Below are 20784 nucleotides of genomic sequence, written 5' to 3' on the forward strand. Positions count from 1 at the left end.
TCCTAGCACTAGATCTTGTCAATGCACCTCTGCATGGCAGTGCTGTCGGATCCTCAGGTTCTGGGCGTTTTGTCACATCCTTCTCATAATGACAAGCATCGAAGGTACCGCTCCCAACAAAATGTTCAGCAAGTCTTCAGTCTGCTCAAACAAGATGGCCCCATTGTCTATCTGCACCCCAGGACTCTGTTTAGCACTTCGGATGGAAGACGTGGATGATGTCTTTGTGCTTGTGACTTCTTGATGAAGGATTGAAATCCTCAACTTAGTGTGCTACTTACGCCAAGTGGCGAAAAACATGATATGGCCCGAAATAACGCTTTCATACCTTTCCTTGAAGTCCCATTTTCCACGTAGGCAGAAAAATGGATTTCAATTCTCTCTGATAGTACTCCAATGGTTGGTGCTTGGCATTATAGTGCGCTCAGTCTTTCTCCTGGGTGCCTGAGGCCCATATGTGAGCCAAACATCTTGCTTTTTCAATCCTGGTGATGAAATGTTTTACGTAATCTGCTCCAGTATTGTGTGACCATTGTCACTTCACCCTAGCGTGATGGATCAGAAAGAACAGTGTGAAGCCTTCTGTTCTTGCTCTGCCATGTTGAATGCAAATGTCATGTCTGGCAATACTGTAACCCAATCTGTCCATTCGACATCAACGTACGTAACTGCATAGCTGCCACTGTCTTATTAAAGCATTCTGTGAGAACACTCATCTCTTGGAAGTGACATTTGTAATCCTATGTGCGATGCCACAACATGGAATCACCTTGTTATACCAGTTTCAGCTGAAAACTTTTCCATGATAATTTCAATCACACAGAGTGCTCCACACTTCGAAGATTTGTCTCTCCTACAAAGAGCCTTGCAACTTGTGGAGCTTTGGCAGTTGGTACTAATTTGGTAACAACATATCAGGAAAGGTAGTCAGTGCACACTATAATCCATCATTTCCCATTTTTTCACTTTGGTAATCTCACCCAGGGGTCAACTTCAATTTGGTGTAATGGTGCTGCTGCAGCGTAATTGGTACCAGATACCCTGGACACAATTACAGCACGATTTCATCAGTGGGAATCCTTACATTGTCTAACAGATTGGTAGATTCCTGGCCAGTAGGAACTAGATCCGATTCCGTATTGGATCTTCACAAATCTCAGGTGATCAGACATACCATAGTGCAAATATTTCAGGACAACTGGTCACACATAATGAGAAGCACTCATTTCCACCCCAAAGGAAAATATCTATGCACAAAACATACAACAACTACTACCATGATATCATTGACCAGGCTAGTGTGAAAGTTGAAGACAGCAAAACGAAAGCTGAAGTTTTAAATTCTGTGTTTGAGAAATCGTTCACGCAGGAGAATCGTACAAACACAATGTTGTTTGAATAGCACACAGACTCCCTTATGGCCAACACGTTAAAGACTATCCCTGATTTAGGGAAACAACTGAAGTCCCCAGGTGTGGATGGAATCCCAGTAAGTACCCTATGCCAACAGCCCCTTATTTAGCTTGCATTTATCGCGAATCTCTCTCTCAGTGCAAAGTCGCAAGCGATTGGGAAGAAGTGCAGGTGACTCACGTATATAAGAAGAATAAAAGAACAGACCCACAACATTACAGATGATTGAGATCGAATATAATAAATTATGTCCACGAATGAGCATGGTTTTAGAAAGCATCGCTCTTGTGAAATCCAGCGTGCCCTTTTCTCAAGAGATACATTGCAAACTATGGATGAAGGGCACCATGAAGATTCCATATCTCTAAATTTCCAAGAACTATTTGACACATTGCTCCATTGCACACTGTTAATGAAGGTAAGGTCATACAGAATAGGTTGCCAGATATGTAAGCGGCTTGAAGACTTCTAAAGTAATAGAAACCAGTACGGTGTCCTTGATTGAGAGTGTTAGAGACATGGGTACCGTCAGGAGTGCCCCAGGGAAGTGTCATAGGACTGTTATTATTTTCTTTATACATAAATAATATGGCAGTCATGGGGGGGGGGGGGGGGGGCAGCAATCTCAGTTTTTTTATGCTGATGCTGTGTTGTACAGCAAGGTGTCAAAGATGAGTGACTGTATGACGACAGGATGATTTTGAAAAAAAAATTATAGTTGGTGTGATGAATGGCAGCTAGCTCTAAATGTAGAATAACATAAATTAAAGCTGATGAGTAGGAAAAACAAACCTTTAATGTTCAGATACAGCATTAGTAGTGTCCTGCCTGACACAGTCACAAAGTTTAAATATCTGGGTGTACCATTGCAAAGTGACACGAAATGGAGCACCATTGTGAGGAGTGTGGTAGAGAAGGTGAATGGTTGATTTATTGGGAGAACTTTAGGAAATTGTGGTTCATCTGTAAAGGAGACTGCATGTAGAATGCTACTGCAACCTATTCTTGAGTACTGCTCAAGTGCTTGGGATCCGCACCAGGTGGATTAAAGGAAGACATCTGAGCAATTCAGAGGCAGGTTGCTAGGTTTGTTACCAGTAGCTTCAAACAACACTCAAGTGTTACGGTGATGCTTCGGGAACTCAAATGGGAATCTCTGGAGGGAAGATGATGTTCTTTTCAAAGAACACTACTGAGAGGCCAACAAACATTTTGTGAAAGGATCACAAAGATAAGATCATGAAATTTAGGGTTCATATGGAGACATACAATCATTTTTCCCCTCGCTCAATCTGCATATGGAACAGGAAAGGGAATGACTAGTAGTGGTATACAGTACCCTCCGCCATGCACCATATGTGGTTTTCATAGTAGTATGTAGATGTAGATCACAGTTTATCTTATACAATGTTTGATTTATTTGGAGTTCTGTGGTTCGTTCCTCATTCTTCAAGGCTTCTATGGTTTCCAGCAATGCTGGATCTTCCCTCTGTTCAGCAGCAATGACAGATTTCATACACACTGCTGTGTGCCTCCCCAAGATTTCTTGAAACACAGTCAGCACCCCTGTAAACACAGGGATACTGACTGTGTTTAAAGGAATCCTTTGCTTTTCTATATCACTAACGTATTCTTGAAGCCGAAGCCTAAGTGCCCATCTCTTCAGCAACCCATTGGATCCCTCAGGCTACTCAGTCAACAGAGAGAGAGAGAGAGAGAGAGAGAGAGAGAGAGAGAGAGAGAGAGAGAGATGGTCAGACACACTGAATAGTTTGCCAAATAAATACAACTGGAACTTTTCCATGGACCAAACAACTGCAAGATACTCTCTCTCAGCTGTGGAGTAGTTCTCTTGGACTTGAGTGTACTCTGGAAGCTATCAGCTTTACAGCACCTATCCCACAACTGCTAGCATCATTGTGAAGTTCAGTCTGGGCATTCTAATCAAACACTAGTAGGACTGGAAAAGATGTCAGTGTCTAGTTAAGGACATGGAAGGATCTTTCTTGTCCCTCGTTCCACGAAAATTTTGCGATCTCCCTGCCGAAGTTCGGTGGTCATGTTTGATGTAAAAATTCTTTATGAATCGTTGGTAGCACGAGTACATTCCGAGAAAACTTCTCACATCACAAATGTGCAGAGGAAAATCTGAGAACTTTTATTTTCTCTGGATCAGGATAAACTCTGTCACTGTTCAATAGATGCCTTGAGATTTTTATTTCTTGAGCAGTGAAGAGGCAGTTTTACGGATTCAGGGAAAGTCCTGCTTGTCTGAACACATTTGAACATGGTTGTCAGGTGACTTTGATGTTCTTGGAATGTCTTTGAAAAAACAATTTCATTCACACGTCACACAGTTAAGGTGTCGAATCAGATTGTCCTTATGCTAAAAGGTGGCTGGAGCATTATGTAGTGCAAATGGCATAACTTTGAACACGTAGAGGCCATCAGGAGTTTGGTAGATGACTCCAGAGTTGATGCTAAAGAGTGTGACAAGTTCTGTTTAGGTATGACGGATTCCACTCTGTATATGATCTTTTACCTGACTGACACGTTTGACAACTTTTACATTACAAATATCTTGTGGTCTCTGTTCTTGATTTAATTAGCTGTAGTGGTCCTGCTATGCATTGCCACTAGACTGAGACTTATCTTATTAACAATAGATTACTTCACTTTTTGCAGAAGTGTATGCTAAAAGAGCTCCAATCTATTCAAGAAAAACAAATGATGCAGTCCTTTAGGATAACTCTTCTGTATTATAAGTGAAATGTTTCCACTGTAAAACTTTATTTAGAATTGTGGGTGAAACAGATCTCTCTCAACTTTTAGCTCACAAGAAATCACAACATGTACTGATTTACCAATATGAAATTTCAGACTGACAGTTATGGTGTGTATTCTTCAACTGTTCTGGTGCTGAAATTAATGCACATGACGTTTGCTCTGTATCTTCCAAGGTACTGCCATATCATGACACCAAATCTTAAGCCTAGATAGTACAACTGGTGTCTAGAAAAGCAACTGGTATCCCTGTAGGGCAACGGAAATGGCTATGGCATGTTGGGATATCATTCCAAACGTCTACTATAATAGTCTGGGCAGTTGAAATGTGTGAACAGAGCAGTTGTGATAGTCAACAACTGACGAGTACTAGGCATTGAAAACTCTTCTCCTTTCTTTGCAGTAGTGTACAACTTGTCCTTGGCATCCACAATAAAAATGTACCAGCAGGTTGTCCTTGGCCCGCCAAATGTGTATTGTTCTGTGGGGCATTGATTGGGGCACAAACTAGTGCTGAAGTTCAACACACCTCTTCTTCAATATTCTATTATCTCATGTCGTATGGCGTCGCAAGATTGGCTGCCACCTCTCACTCAGTCCGACAGTTCTGACTGCCATAAAATACCTTCTCTCTTCTCCTACAACCTGGTGCACAAGAGAAATGAGGTCATGGTGGTCTACCATGAAGGCTAAAGGGAGCACACACTGGAGTGTAATACTCTTTCACAGGACTCTTTTCGATGCTTTTCCTCAAAGTGCAGGCACCACTACAATTCCTCTATTGGGACACTGTTTGCCAGAAAAGCCAAGTACATATTTTCTGTAACTTCTCTAATCGACAGCAAAATTTTGTCGATGTCCAACATATTTGGATTCACAATGGGGCATTGTGTTCAACATTCAGTATGTAGACACTGTAATGCGTGGCTCTGTTCTTCAATTGTCGTTCCAGTAAGTGAACTTGCTGCTGAACGATGCCAAACGTCTACCTCATGTTGGCCTAAAATTTATCCCAGCTACTGTGTTTTATCTTCGTTGTTCTCTAACCAATGCTGGTCTGTGTCAACGATGTTGTTGTTGTTGTTGTGGTCTTCAGTCCTGAGACTGGTTTGATGCAGCTCTCCATGCTACTCTATCCTGTGCAAGCTTCTTCATCTCCCAGTACCTACTGCAACCTACATCCTTCTGAATCTGCTTAGTGTATTCATCTCTTGGTCTCCCTCTACGATTTTTACCCTCCACGCTGCCCTCCAATGCTAAATTTGTGATCCCTTGATGCCTCAAAACATGTCCTACCAACCGATCCCTTCTTCTAGTCAAGTTGTGCCACAAACTTCTCTTCTCCCCAATCCTATTCAACACCTCCTCATTAGTTATGTGATCTACCCATCTAATCTTCAGCATTCTTCTGTAGCACCACATTTCAAAAGCTTCTATTCTCTTCTTGTCCAAACTATTTATCGTCCATGTTTCACTTCCATACATGGCTACACTCCTGACACTTAAATCTATACTCGACGTTAAAAAATTTCTCTTCTTCAGAAACAATTTCCTTGCCATTGCCAGTCTACATTTTATATCCTCTCTACTTCGACCATCATCAGTTATTTTACTCCCTAAATAGCAAAACTCCTTTACTACTTTAAGTGTCTCATTTCCTAATCTAATTACCTCAGCATCACCCGATTTAATTTGACAACAGTCCATTATCCTCGTTTTGCTTTTGTTGATGTTCATCTGATATCCTCGTTTCAAGACACTGTCCATTCCGTTCAACTGCTCTTCCAAGTCCTTTGCTGTCTCTGACAGAATTACAATGTCATCGGTGAACCTCAAAGTTTTTACTTCGTCTCCATGAATTTTAATACCTACTAGGAATTTTTCTTTTGCTTCCTTTACTGCTTGCTCAATATACAGATTAAATAACATCGGGGAGAGGCTACAACCCTGTCTCACTCCTTTCCCAACCACTGCTTCCCTTTCCTGCCCCTCGACTCTTATAACTGCCATCTGGTTTCTGTACAAATTGTAAATAGCCTTTCGCTCCCTGTATTTTACCCCTACCACCTTAAGAATTTGAAAGAGAGTATTCCAGTTACAGTTAACATTGTCAAAAGCTTTCTCTAACTCTACAAATGCTAGAAATGTAGGTTTGCCTTTTCTTAATTTTTCTTCTAAGATAATTCTTAAGGTTAGTATTGCCTCACGTGTTCCAACATTTCTACGGAATCCGAACTGATTTTCCCCGAGGCCCGCTTCTACCAGTTTTTCCATTCGTCTGTAAAGAATTCGCGTTAGTATTTTGCAGCTGTGACTTATTAAACTGATAGTTCGGTAATTTTCACATCTGTCAACACCTGCTTTCTTTGGGATTGGAATTATTATATTCTTCTTGAAGTCTGAGGGTATTTCACCTGTCTCATACATCTTGCTCACCAGATGGTAGAGTTTTGTCATGACTGGCTCTCCCAAGGCCGTCAGTAGTTCTAATGGAATGTTGTCTACTCCCGGGGCCTTGTTTCGACTCAGGTCTTTCAGTGCTCTATCAAACTCTTCACGCAGTATCGTATCTCCCATTTCATCTTCATCTACACCCTCTTCCATTTCCATAATATTGTCCTCAAGTACTTCGCCCTTGTATTGACTCTCTATATACTCCTTCCACCTTTCTGCTTTCCCTCCTTTGCTTAGCACTGGGTTTCCATCTGAGCTCTTGATATTCATACAAGTGGTTCTCTTCTCTCCAAAGGTCTCTTTAATTTTCCTGTAGGCAGTATCTATCTTACCCCTAGTGAGATAAGCCTCTACATCCTTACATTTGTCCTCTACCCATCCCTACTTAGCCATTTTGCACTTCCTGCCGATCTCATTTTTGAGACGTTTGTATTCCTTTTTGCCTGCTTCATTTACTGCATTTTTATATTTTCTCCTTTCATCAATTCAATTCAATATTTCTTCTGTTACCCAAGAATTTCTACTAGCCCTCGTCTTTTTACCTACTTGATCGTCTGCTGCCTTCACTACTTCATCCCTCAGAGCTACCCATTCTTCTTCTACTGTATTTCTTTCCCCCATTCCTGTCAATTGTTCCCTTATGCTCTCCCTGAAACTCTCTACAACCTCTGGTTCTTTCAGTTTATCCAGGTCCCAACTCCTTAAATTCCCACCCTTTTGCAGTTTCTTCAGTATCAATCTACAGTTCATAACCAATAGATTGTGGTCAGAACACACATCTGCCCCTGGAAATGTCTTACAATTTAAAACCTGGTTCCTAAATCTCTGTCTTACCATTATATAATCTATCTGATACCTTTTAGTATCTCCAGGATTCTTCCAGGTATACAACCTTCTTTTATGATTCTTGAACCAAGTGTTAGCTATGATTAAGTCATGCTCTGTGCAAAATTCTACAAGGCGGCTTCCTCTTTCATTTCTTCCCCCCAATCCATATTCTCCTATGTTTCCTTCTCTCCCTTTTCCTACTGACGAATTCCAGTCACCCATGACTATTAAATTTTCGTCTCCCTTCACTACCTGAATAATTTCTTTTATCTCGTCATACATTTCATCTATTTCTTCATCATCTGCAGAGCTAGTTGGCATACCTGAATAATTTCTTTTATCTCGTCATACATTTCATCTATTTCTTCATCATCTGCAGAGCTAGTTGGCATATAAACTTGTACTACTGTAGTAGGCATGGGCTTTGTGTCTATCTTGGCCACAATAATGCGTTCACTATGCTGTTTGTAGTAGCTAACCCGCACTCCTATTTTTTTATTCATTATTAAACCTACTCCTGCATTACCCCATTTGATTTTGTATTTATAATCCTGTATTCACCTGACCAAAAGTCTTGTTCCTCCTGCCACTGAACTTCACTAATTCCCACTATATCTAACTTTAACCTATCCATTTCCCTTTTTAAATTTCCTAACCTACCTGCCCAATTAAGGGATCTGACATTCCACGCTCCGATCCGTAGAACGTCAGTTTTCTTTCTCCTGATAACAACGTCCTCTTGAGTAGTCCCCGCCCGGAGATCAGAATGGGGGACTATTTTACCTCCGGAATCTTTTACCCAAGAGGATGCCATCATTTAATCATACAGTAAAGCTGCATCAACGTAGAAGTACATATTTGCCATCCCACAATCACACCTTTTTAATTTCATGACTTGGTCGAATCCTTTCATCAATTTACTTTGACCTGAGCACACTCATTGATGCCTGCCTTTGAGCCAAGTTGCTGCTGGCTTGGAATCCACTGGTCCCCTGAATATATGGACCACAGGACCACTGTACAGTTTGTACTCTAGTGCCTATACGTGACATATTTTTACGTTGCCTAATAGTAACTTCTGTGTAGCACATGTTTTGAAGGACCTGCCATCTCTACCACACAATGTCATGCCATAATCGCAATCAAGTCCAAATCTGAAAGTAGAGTCATACATGAAATACAACACTAAGCACTTGAAGCAGATTTATAACAAACACAAATATAGAGCCAAAATAGAACTGAACTCCTGTGTGGGGAATACAACCATTTAAACTACATTGAATTTGTCACTATATACAAACACTACAAACATACTGAATTTCAAGAACCTTCCTGAACCGATCTGTATTACTAAAAAGCTATCCCGGAATCCAGTGCCAGTTGCAGTGTAGGGACAGCAAAGATTTGTTTAATGTTTTGCAAAATTATATACCAAATTTAAAAATTTAGGATGCTGTCAATCTACTCATTGAGAATTACAACCTTACGTTAAAAGTTTAACACAATACGACAAATATTACTATTAGAAATGTGTATTTGTCTTAAAGTTGCATAACTGACCGCATACGAATACACTGACTTCATCATCCAGTATTTGATATCTAGAGCACTTAGCAACTTCCAACTATGTTTACTCATATAATTTCAAATCTTCACAAAACTTTTTCTTGCTTACACCCCTCCATAAAAAGAGGAAAGGAAATAAGTTATAGCTTATCGTATTTTGTTTTCCGTACAGCATAACTTGAGAATCAGGCATAACATTTTAACTTATTACTTCTTTAAAACACATTTTGCATACAGTATATCCATATGGCAATGTACATGCAAAATTTTATTGTTGCACAGCACAGTTCAGGCAGTACAACGTCATTTATATTAACATGCGTGAAAAAATACCTTTTGCTTAAAATTAAACAAGTTACCCAGTATGTATTCATCCAGTGTTTTATAATGAGAACACTTAGTGACCAACAAATTTTAAACAATTTTCAACCCTTACTTAACTTTACCCACCTACAAGCTTAAAGGCAAATATTTGACACAGTAACTTATTTGTAAAGTATCCACACGTCTGAAGCTGTTTTATACAGAAGCGTTCAGTTCTTTTTTAGTCTGGGTTGGGAGTTTACTGGTAAATACTAAATGATAAGTAACAACAGGTTGTCAAGTTGACCCAGCAACCCGCAGAATCCCAGCCACCAATGCCAACTGTTATACCACGCTGCACGTAGCACAGCTCTGGGCAATATTACTTATCCTTGGAAGTTTTTCATAGTTAACACATGCATGCACACTGACACAAAGCAGCAAACAAAGCTTATAGTAGGCTGATGCAGCTGCCTCTGTGGAGAGAGTAACAATCTTGCCTGTTACTGATACTTCTGAAATTTTGTTCAGTTGAGTAATGAAAAAAAGGAATCAGGACACGAGAGGTTTAGGAAATATTATGTTCAAGTGGATAAATGAGGATGTCTGCATAAATTGGGTGAGCAGCAGAATACCTCTTTGGGGTAGGTGGAAAGATTGTGAGTTGGGTGTTCTTCATTTCAGGGCACCATGATAGTTGAAGCCCTGTTCAGCTGTTCCTCTCCAGGACAATATTGAGTGATGAGAGGAGGCGCTCCTTTGCAACAGTTTCTGAGGGTGGTTGGAAGATTAGCGGTGCATGTGGATATGGCATGGAAAACCTCTCTGCGAATTAGGTTTAGGGGAGGCCTGTTTGTGAAGACCTTAGTATAGCTACAGAATATTGGCAAACAGGTGCACTGTCCATGGGTGGCCAGACTATGTATGGAAGTGCTCTTTGGTGTGGAAGGGATGACATATCAAAATCCATGTATTCTTGACAGTCAGTGGACCTGTTTGGACTGAGATTTGGTTGGAGCCAGAGAGGGTGAGGTCCGCTCTCAAACAACAACAATTACTTCTGAAACACCCAGTTGAGTATTGTGTGTAAAGAAGTCCAGCTGTATGCTCTTTTGGATTCACCAATATTTTATGTAATGAATGATCAACTTCCAAGAGCAGTTTTGCTTAAATTATTCTATGAGGGGATGCTGGAAACTAATTCCACAGAATTTATTATGTGAAAGCTCAAAGTATTTTACATAAAACAAGTGTTCTTAACATTCTATATCTTTATGCTTCAGGTTTACATATTTGCAGCCCTCGGCTCTAAGAGGTCTCACAATTGTAGCGTGTTACATGGCAGTGCGCAATGTAATTATGTTTGTGCAAGAGAAACAGCGTGCTTAACAGTTTTGAATTCTAAGAGTTCATCCACACATGGAGTGTGGCAATTATGGCCCATAAAAAGCACTGTGACATCTGCCACACTGACACCTAGAAATCACTGTCACTGATCATTCTTCATACAGTCCCAATTTGGCTGCATCCAAATTTCATCTGTTTCCCAAACTAAAAAAAAAAATTCCCAGGACTCTACTTTGATAGTGATGAAGTGGTGCAAGCAGAGGTGGGTGGTGGCTCCATCAACAAGGACCAACATTCTGTAATGACAGTATCAACAAACTGATCTCTCATTGGGAGAAATGTGTTTTGTCACCAGGGTAACTGCTGAAAAATAAATATGTAGACATGAAGAATAAAAATGTAAAATGTTAATAAAGTCTGTTGTATTTAGAAAGCTTTAACAATTTTCCTGTAAAAAAATCGAGGCATTACTTCTCAACACATCCTTCTGGTACTTACATGATCAAAGCCAAAAATAAAACTTGTGCAACTGGGCATAGCTGACATCTGTCACAAATTTTACAGACAGATGCCTACAATATGGCGTGTGGCAATATTTAAACACAATGTCAAAGCAGCATTATATGTATTTTGTATCTTACCTCACAACAAATGCCTGGTGTGAAACTATACAAGTTTTTCTCAAGCTCTCTGGCTGCCAAGCTCTCAACAGGAAATGCTTTGCTAGACCTGTTTGCGAAATCTCCTGCTTTGTTTCTTAGTTCAAAGAAGAGTTTTGGTAATGGATAAACTCTGAAATTCTCTGGTACTTGAACTTTGGGATATTCTTGCATAGCTAGAAAAGAAAAGGTGTTGTCACAATCAAACATGAAGCATGATTATCATTTCTCCAGATGAAGATAAAAAATTGGGGTAAATCTTTTCTTAAAACTTTTATAACACAATATGTTTTATACATGTAAATACATTATGAAAATATCCATTACTAGTAAGTAGTTCCCTGAAAATGCTTTAAATGCTTTGCTGATAATAGAGAATCAGGAGAAATAAATGGCAAAAATGAAGCATTCATTAAACCGTAGGCCATGCTAGGGTAACAAGACTTGGGCAAGTATTTTTTTTGAGTTTCAGTCTGGCAATGCTTTATAACTTGCTTGTAATCAACATACCATTATACTCTAGGAGAGAGTGGAAGTAAAACATGAGGTTGGGGAGCTTTTGTTATTTCAGAGTTTATGAATGCATAACTCCCTGATTCAGCTACCTAGTTACAGTTACTCTTCTTCTGTTCCTAATAATAAAGTTTTGGCTTTCATTTTTGTCATTTATAAAAGGAAAGAGGGAGAGAAAAATAAAAAGGCATACATCACGTAAACTCTAAGAAACTGAGCTTCTAGTAATTTATGAGCAACTGAAGTTACCAAACTGATGTTATCATATAGCCTATTGCTAGAGGCACCCGTTTTTCGCAAAGTGCAAAATCGCGAAATTTTACACATTTTGCTGAAAACGCGAAACTATTTACTTTTAAGCCAAATCGAAAAATAATTGATGAAACTTTGCAAAATCTCGCCATTTGCACTTAACTGTGGAAATTCGATTGGAGTTATGGTAATACAATCCGGGTATCTATTGTACACCATTTCGATATATATATTATATCGAGCACTCTAAAAACATTCTACAATGTTCTGGCGGTGTATTCAGTGTTTCGTGTTGGAAATCGTTGTGGATCGTCGGCGCATTGATTGTGGTAGTTTGTGTTTTGTTTTCATGCTACAGATGATTAATATGGTAGTGACAGTTTTCGACCAAGAAAAGGAATTTTCGTCAGAAGGATTTTACGTTTTCGACAAAAGTAGGAAGATACTTATGTGCAAATACTGCAATGTGTGTGTTGAGTGGCAGAGGAAGGACACGTGCCTGAAACACATTAATAACAGTTCTTCCCATAAGAAGAACAAGGAGAAGGTGCTAACAACTACAGGTATAAAAAAAACAAGCTACGTTCACGGAAGTCACTGCAGCGGCAAAACGAGCAAAAAATGATGAAGAAGAATTCATTTTATCGACTACTCGAGCTTCCATTGAGGCTAACATTCTGATGGAAAAAGTTGATCATCCGAAGCTGAGAGAATGGATGAACAAATACATACCAGGTTTGTGTAATAATTAATTTACCGTCTGCTAATCACAACAAAGATTAGGTAATCTCGATAGCCAATAATTTTTGTTGGTCAGAATAGGCCTATATTAAAAAATTTTCCTCGGGCACCCTCTTAAAAAAGTCTTATAAATGGGTAATGTGGTAATTTAATCCGTTACTCTAATAGCAGTACTATTGACATTTTTAAGGTGCTGGAGACTTACCCTCAGCTGGAAGACTATGGGAAGGTTACATAGCTCGAATCATCAAAGAAGAAGAGGAAAGATTAAAAGGAGCCGTGAAAGACGAAAGAGTTTCAATTCTTTGTGATGAAACGACAGACAGAAAAGGGCAGTGTGTGTTTGTGGTTCTGATAAAAGTACTTAGTTGTGGTGATGGTGCAGTTTAGAAATTATTTGTCGGAGGAGTGAAAGTTATTGCAAATGCTACAGAACGTGCGCAAGCAATTATGAGTGTAAAACAGAAACTTGAAATTCAATACAGAAATTTAGTTTCTACAACTTCAGATTCAGCCCATTATATGGGCAAGAGTATAAGTGCAGTTAGGGTTTTAGATACAGAAGGGTTAGTACACACACAATGCTGGGCTCATTAATTAAATTTGGTTGGCAATGTGTGGGCTGTGGAACTTTGTGATTTGAACCATTGTGTTTTGCACACAAAACACATCTTCCTTAATACCCGAAAGAGAAAGCATACATTCAGTTCTTAGCTCAGAAATATGTAGGTGTACCCACAAAAGCCAAAAGGATATGTCGCCGAATCCAGAGTGGTGGTTCACCAGCCTCTGCATGCAGACTCTGAACTTCTCTGGTCCGAACGGCTCCAGGCAATATCCGAATGCCCTCACAGTGGACAGCATCTAACGTCCGGAGGTAGGAAGGACGGGCCGATCCATAGACCACACTGCCATAGTCTAAGCAAAATTGAACAAATGCCCTGTAACACTGCAGGAGGCAGGACTGGTCAGCTCCCCATGTTTTTCCAACAAGGCATTTCAAAATACTCAACGACCGGAAGCCCGTTGTTCGTAGGTCTTTCAGGTGTGGTAGCCAAGTTAATTTGAAGTCAAATAATAAACCCAAAAATTGCACAGTGTTTTGAAAACTTAAAATATGGTCCCCCATTGCAAGCACTGGTTGGTTTAAACTTTGACGAGCACAGTTAAAATTGATACATGGTCTTATCAGGTGAGAAACGGAAACCACTTGTCTGGGCCCAGGTTTCCAACCTCATAATGGTCAGCTGTAGCTGCCTCATCATCATCGTAAGATCAGAGGCAGAGTAGAAGATTGCAAAGTCATCAACAAAGAGCATTTGACAGGGCTCCTGACTGTGGAGGAAATGTCATTGATAGCAATGGCGAACAATGTGACACCGAGGACATTGCCCTGGGGCAAACCATTCACCTGATCATAGCAATCAGACATGGCATTGCCAATTAGATAATGAAAACGCCGGTCCTCAAGAAAGGACTGGAACAGAAGCGGCAGGTGTCAACGTAGTTCCCATTCATGAAGTTGGCGAAGGATGTTGTACTATCAAGTAGAGTCATATGTTTTCGAGGTCAAAAAACACACAAACCAAATGGTTTCGGCCTAAGAAGGACTCCTGCATCACCGTCTCCAGTAGAATCAAGTTGTCAAGGGTGGAACAGTAGTGCCTGAAACCGCACTGTGCACAGCTCGGACACCCTTGGGAATCAAGCAGCCAGACGAGGCAGCGGTTGACCATGTGTTCAAGAGTCTTACCCATACAACTGGTAAGGGCAGCACTCCGGTAACTGTTGGGGTGCTGCAGTCCTTTCCTGGTTTCCTGAATGGAATTAATATTGCCTCCTTCCAAGTCATGGGGTACTGTCCATCAAACCAGATCTGACTGAAACAAGAGAGGAGCTGTCCTTTCGTTTTAGGGCCCAGATGACTAAGCATGGCATACTGCCTTTAATCAGGTCCTGGAGCAGTGTCTCTGGCTGCGGACAAAGCTGATTCTTTTTTTTCCATATGGAGAATGGAAGGTTGTAGATTTCCTCATTGTGTGAGAAGAAATTGAGCTTCCTCATCTCTGCAGTCCAATGCAATGCCTAAACAGCAGATGCTTGTCTGGATGATGTAGTAACAGAAAAGAAGTGTTCAGCTAAAATGTGAGTCATGTCTTCTGGTGTGTCCATCAAGATGCCATTATTTGACAAGGTCGTGAGGGGATGTGTAATACCCTTGCATGACATCCGTCTTTTTGATTCCCAAGCTTGCGCAGCAGAAGTGGACCAATTAATGGAAGTCACGAATTCCCTCAAGGAAGCCCTCTTTCGTTCTTTGATCACTCACCTCGCATGTGCTCTCGCAGACCTAAAGACATGTAGATTATCTGTAGTTGGACAGTGTTTGAAGCTCTGCAGAGCTGTCCGTCTGGCCCTGATTGCCAATCGACAGTAGTCATTCCACCAAGGTACAGGCTGTCGTCTGAGGTGGTTACTAGACCTGGGAATGGATTCTGTGGCAGCATTTTGGATCTCACGAGTGATATGGGCCATCACCTCCTGTACACAATCCTTTATTTCAAAAATTGCCTGTCGACTGTACTGTAACCAATTTTCCCTTTGCATCATCCACCTGTGTGGTCTACTGTTGACCACCATCCTAGATCCTAGTCAACAGACGGATCCACACTTGGAAGTGGTCACTAGAATGTAAATCTGTAGCCACTTCACACTGAACTGAGTCTGCAATAGCTGGAGAACAAAAACAAAGGTCAATAGCTGAAAAAGACCTTGTAGCTGTGGAAAAGTGAGTCACCTGACCGCGTTCAGAAGGCAGATATTCTCAGAATGGATGAGTCACTTGATCATGTGACCAAGCAAGTAGTAGCCGAGCCACACAGCACATTGTGGGCGTTGAAGTCTCCCACACGGAGGAATGGGCGTGGGAGTGCCTGGAAGAGGTCTGCCAGTGCGTCTGCATCCAAAGCATAATTGGGGGGCAGGTACAAAGAACACACTGTGATATTAAAGGGTGCGAGAACTTTCACAGCAATAGCTTGCATGGTCATGGTAAGAGGACAGGAGAGCAGCTCCGTAATGCAGGTGTGTGCAGGTGTGTGTGTGTGTGTGTGTGTGTGTGTGTGACTAAGTTGTGTTTCTTGTAAGCAGGTGCAGATAGGTTCATCCTGGACCAGCAGCTGCAATTCTTCCAAATGTGAGCAATATGCATTCAAATTCCACTGCTACTGGTCAGCAATGGTTGTTCTTTCCTTTCTCCCTTGGAGATGGAGATTTACCGGGGAGGGCAGGAGGAAAGTTAGCCGGTTCCGTGCTCTCTGGTTCCTCTGATTGGAAGTCCATATCCTGAAGAGCATAGTCCCCACCAGAAAGGGAGAGAGCTCATTGATCCAAAGGTTCAACCACCACTTTCTTGGACTTATAACTACTTTTTGAAGGATGTTTTTCTTTACTGACAGGAGAAGGTGGCTGTCTGGGTTACGGGGATGGCTTAGTTGACTTCTGATGTCGAGGAGTGGTATGTGGCCTAGGTGGCAAGCCTACTGCTGACGACTTCCGAACGACATCAGTTGCAAGTGGAGCATTTCCCCCACAGGTACATCGACAAGCGCATGTGCTCGTACTTGAATCTGTGGTCTGAGTTTGTGTGGAGGCATCACACTTAGGGAATGGTGTCTTAAGGGCTGACAGAAAACTAGTAGCAAAAACCGGTGGTTGCATAGCTCTGAAAGCTTTTTTAGCTTCACCATAGGGTATGCCTCTCTTTTACTTTCAACTCTTGAATTTTCCTTTCCTCATTGTGAACCCCAAACTTTCTGCTCCACACTCGGTTATCCCAGGAGGAGTTTACATATTTTAGAGAAAGTGTACAAGAAGTTCCTGACTCGTGAGCTGAGTGTACACAATTACATCCCATAGTGGTATGGCCAAATCTTTGACACTTGTAGCAGTGCATGGGGTTAGGAACATATGGGTGAACGTTAAGTCAGATATAGCCCACAAGGATATGTTCCGCTAATTCTGGAGTACTATACATTAGAATTAATGTCGCCGATTTTTCCAATTTGCCTTTGACTTTCCCCATATAATTCTGCACTTCTGTGACGCCCGTATTTTTCCTTTTTCCATTCTTCACATAACTCCGCGGGGTCCACCTCCATTATATCGGAGCAGGTAACCACACCCTTACTAAAGTTAAGGGTGTTATGCAACTCAGCCTCAACTGGGTAGTCACCTAAGGCCTTGCATCCCAGACGCTTAGATATTTTGTTGGAATTAGCAGTTTCAACTTAAAGTGTTCCATTACGAAGTCATCTGACACTTTTCAGACACAGCAATACCTTCCAATGCCTTGTGAATATAGAAAGGGGATATCTTCTCAAAGCTTCCCCCTTTTTCACTTGATTACAATGAAAGTGTTATGACACACTAATGCCCTGTTACTATGATTCAGAGACTTCTTTTCATGAGGACTGACCAACCGATCTCTCTTTGAGGAGTGGTTATAGATGCTGCCAGACTGTAGCAGTAGTAGTAGTAGTAGTAGTAGTAGTTGTTGTTGTTGTTGTTGTTGTTGTTTCATGAGACACACGGGAAACGATCGTCGACCCAGGCGGAGCCCTGTATGCCTGAGCAAGCCTTATACAACTGGGGGGCAGCACGTGCCCCAGAGGTTGCCAGATACAACATTCCACCGCTGCGCCACACTGTGGTCAACTGAAGTATGACGAGAGCTTACAGTGACGGGACTGGTGGCGCTTACCAGACCCCAGCTCAGGAACCCCGGGGTCGTCAAGTCTGTACTCAACAAACGAATGCTGAGCCCTTGAGACACAAAAAATTTCTCTCATCAACACAAAGTACATGTCTACATTAACTGCCACAGATTGTCCTGCCTCATCTTCATATTAAAAAAAGAATTAAGGGCAGATTATGCCAGCAACCCAAAAACTACACCAAACCATCACTTACTGTGGATCTATTTCCCTCTCCTGAACCATGCAAGGGTTTTCTCATTCCCAAAAGACACAGAATGAAGAAATACGAGAAATTCAAACTGATGCAACAATCTCAATGTTTATGTAAACCAAAATTGCACACAATAAAAAATTATTATTTCATTCAAAACTGGTGCACTACTTTAAGGCCCTTTACCTTCAGGAAAGGAAAGAAGAAATACTTAAATTTCTATTCAATGTTAATATATTTCTCCTTCTACAGAAGATTCAGTTGTTACTGTGAATTAACATTTAATATCCTGTTTACTTCTGCTATCATCAGTTTTGCTGCCAGAAGAGCAAAACTTGTTTACTACTATTAGTTTCATTTCTTAACATAATTACTTCTGTATCCTTTCAACTTGCCTCCACTCTATTGCCCTTGTTTTACTTCTGTTAATGTTCATTTTATAACTTGTTCTCAAGTTCATTCAACTCATCTACCAATTCCTTTGCCACCTCTGACAAAATTACATCACAAAATCTTCAAAGTTTTCATTTCTTTTTTTTCTGAACTTGTGACTTTTCTAAATTTCTGTATCTTCTTTAGTGGTTTAACAATGTAAGACTGACAAATGTGAGTGGGTAAGCAAAAACCCCGTCACACACCTTTAACTGTATGCCGTCTTTTTGTGTTCAACTCTTTCCACTGCAGCCTCGATTCTGCATAAGTTACTGTAATTTTTATTCTTCTCCTTACATCAAATAGGATTTATATTTAGTGTGTTATCCAAAGATATCCATTGGGCTTTGTCATTTCGCCTAGTTGTTTCTCTGCTGCAGGCACTATTTTACTTACATCCATCTTTCCAGCTATTCTATGCTCTGATATACTTCCTACAGTATATACTTGTCATGGCATCAGGCATTAAGTCGAACTTTGAATAATGTACACCAGAGACAATTACAACAGTTTATTATAAAGTCCATCCGTACTTTGAAAGAATTGTTTCATTTACTTTTGGAAAAAGTTTTGTTTTAACTCTTTTGAGGTGGCACCAGAGTTTCAATCGTGCATCAGGTGCTGTCTCAAAAGGGTTGAATTTTGTATACCTGAAGCTTAGCTTTCAAATATGTCAAAAACCTTGTTTCTTTAACACTGTGAAAATTTCCAGTTTCAATTTTAAAGCTCATTCCTTGAGGAAGCTACTGCTGGTATTTTTTTCTACCGTTAACCATTAAGTAGTAGGTTTTCCATCTCATCACCAAACTTGAATTTTAAATGAGTTCACTCCCAACATTCTCATACATTTAGGATGAATTTATATTGCTGATATACTGTCCATCATGGAAAAGTGAAATGTTAAAATTTGGACATCTTACATTCTAAAAACAGTCAGGCAACATAGCACTTCCTCTCACAAACATATCCAGGAGAAAACCATGATAAGAAAATTACAAACTCGAGTTGTCCTCCATGTACATCATCACACATGAGACATGAAAGAAGAAAGTGATAATGGCAACTGAAGCAGTCTCCACTCTGAAGAGGCTTACAGAATAGAGACCTTGATGAAGAAAATTAATTAAGACTTTTTTATGACAACACAGAAGATGGATTTATTCTCCATTTGAACAACACACACAAAAATATTCTGCTGATCCAGTTATTACCTGACTTCCATTATTGCACAACATGTATAAGCACAACATAAAATTTCAAGGATATTAGTCACCCTAACAAGGATACAATCCTTTTTTTTTCCTAGTCCTCATGACTTAAGTGCTAAAATCTTTTTTAATGTTATGCTAGATGTTGTGACAGAGAGAACGTTAAATATGTTCTTAATTGGTCACACCAAGTATCATATTTATTTGACCATAAGACTAACTCCTTTGGAAATTTTTAACATATTCTAACTGATCAAACTAATAATCTTTTTATTGGAGTCATTCCAAACCACGTGGTCCAGGTAAAAAAAAATGATTGTTTCCTATCTCAGAAAAACTTTATCTTTGCTGGGTGAATTCCCTAATGTTTAGAAAGCTCAAAAACATTTCATTTCAGAAAATGTTTACTGTTTATGATTCATAAATGGCAGCCATTTTTGTTTCAGGCCACAAGAGTTATTTTGCATTTACAAGCATCTGCAATTTTTTAAATCACCGCATTGTACAGACTATAAGATGCGCACTTTTCCTTCAAAAAACTGCCGACAAAATTCACGTGCATCTTATACTCAAAATTAAAATAAAAATTTCCAGTGTTTGATTTAAAATTCCCACCAGTCTTAAAAACTGGCCATATACCTGATGCCTTGGGTAACTTATCTCTATCTGGCAGCAGCAGTGCACTGATGCGATGAACACGAGTTGTGGGGATTCACAAGCTTGCTGACACTGTCTCCCTCCTGCCCCAGCATCACAGAAGCCCAGAAAACTGTCTAGCATACAATGCGTCATTGCAGTCTACGGTGCCAGTGAACTTTAATTGAAAGTGATTTAAGTTATCCGTAGCAGTATAATATTTTTATTAGTAGCTAGTTTTGTAATGGAAAAAATTATTCAAATACGTGCTCATAAGCTAGCTCTGAAGTGGAACAGACTAAGGGTGGAGTTGGTTGTTGCTATAGGTTTATGAAGCATCAAGGACTTAGCATGCAAACCAAAACCAAAGTACCTCAAAAAATGTCGCAAGAGTATGAACAGAAATTATCATGTTTCCATTGCTTTATTATGCAAAATCGAAAGCTAGACAGTGTGGAACCAAGTCAAACAGCAAATATGGATGAAACCTCTATGACTTTGATGTGCCGATTAACAGAACTGTTGTGATGGAAGGTGCTAAAATTGTCACTATGAAAACAAATGGACATTAAAAAATACACTACACTGTTGTCCTTTCAAGCTGTGCTGATGGTATTAAACTTAATCCAATTATCATTTTCAAGTGCAAAACAATTCCAAAACTTTTTGAAATACCGTCA

The 20784-nt window shown here is 40.2% G+C and overlaps 1 protein-coding gene across 4 annotated transcripts in view; it reads right to left on the bottom strand.

The window, feature by feature from the left end:
• Window positions 1-20784, bottom strand: part of LOC126259621 (protein maelstrom homolog) — a 100760-nt gene that overhangs the window by 38867 nt on the left and 41109 nt on the right. For all 4 annotated transcript variants that reach the window (XM_049956536.1, XM_049956535.1, XM_049956538.1 and 1 more), the window contains exon 7: window positions 11337-11530. In XM_049956536.1, the coding sequence (XP_049812493.1) occupies window positions 11337-11530 (194 nt within the window). The remainder of the gene's footprint in view (window positions 1-11336; window positions 11531-20784) is intronic.

This window comes from Schistocerca nitens, chromosome 5 (genome assembly GCF_023898315.1).
Source record: "Schistocerca nitens isolate TAMUIC-IGC-003100 chromosome 5, iqSchNite1.1, whole genome shotgun sequence".
NCBI lineage: Eukaryota > Metazoa > Arthropoda > Insecta > Orthoptera > Acrididae > Schistocerca > Schistocerca nitens.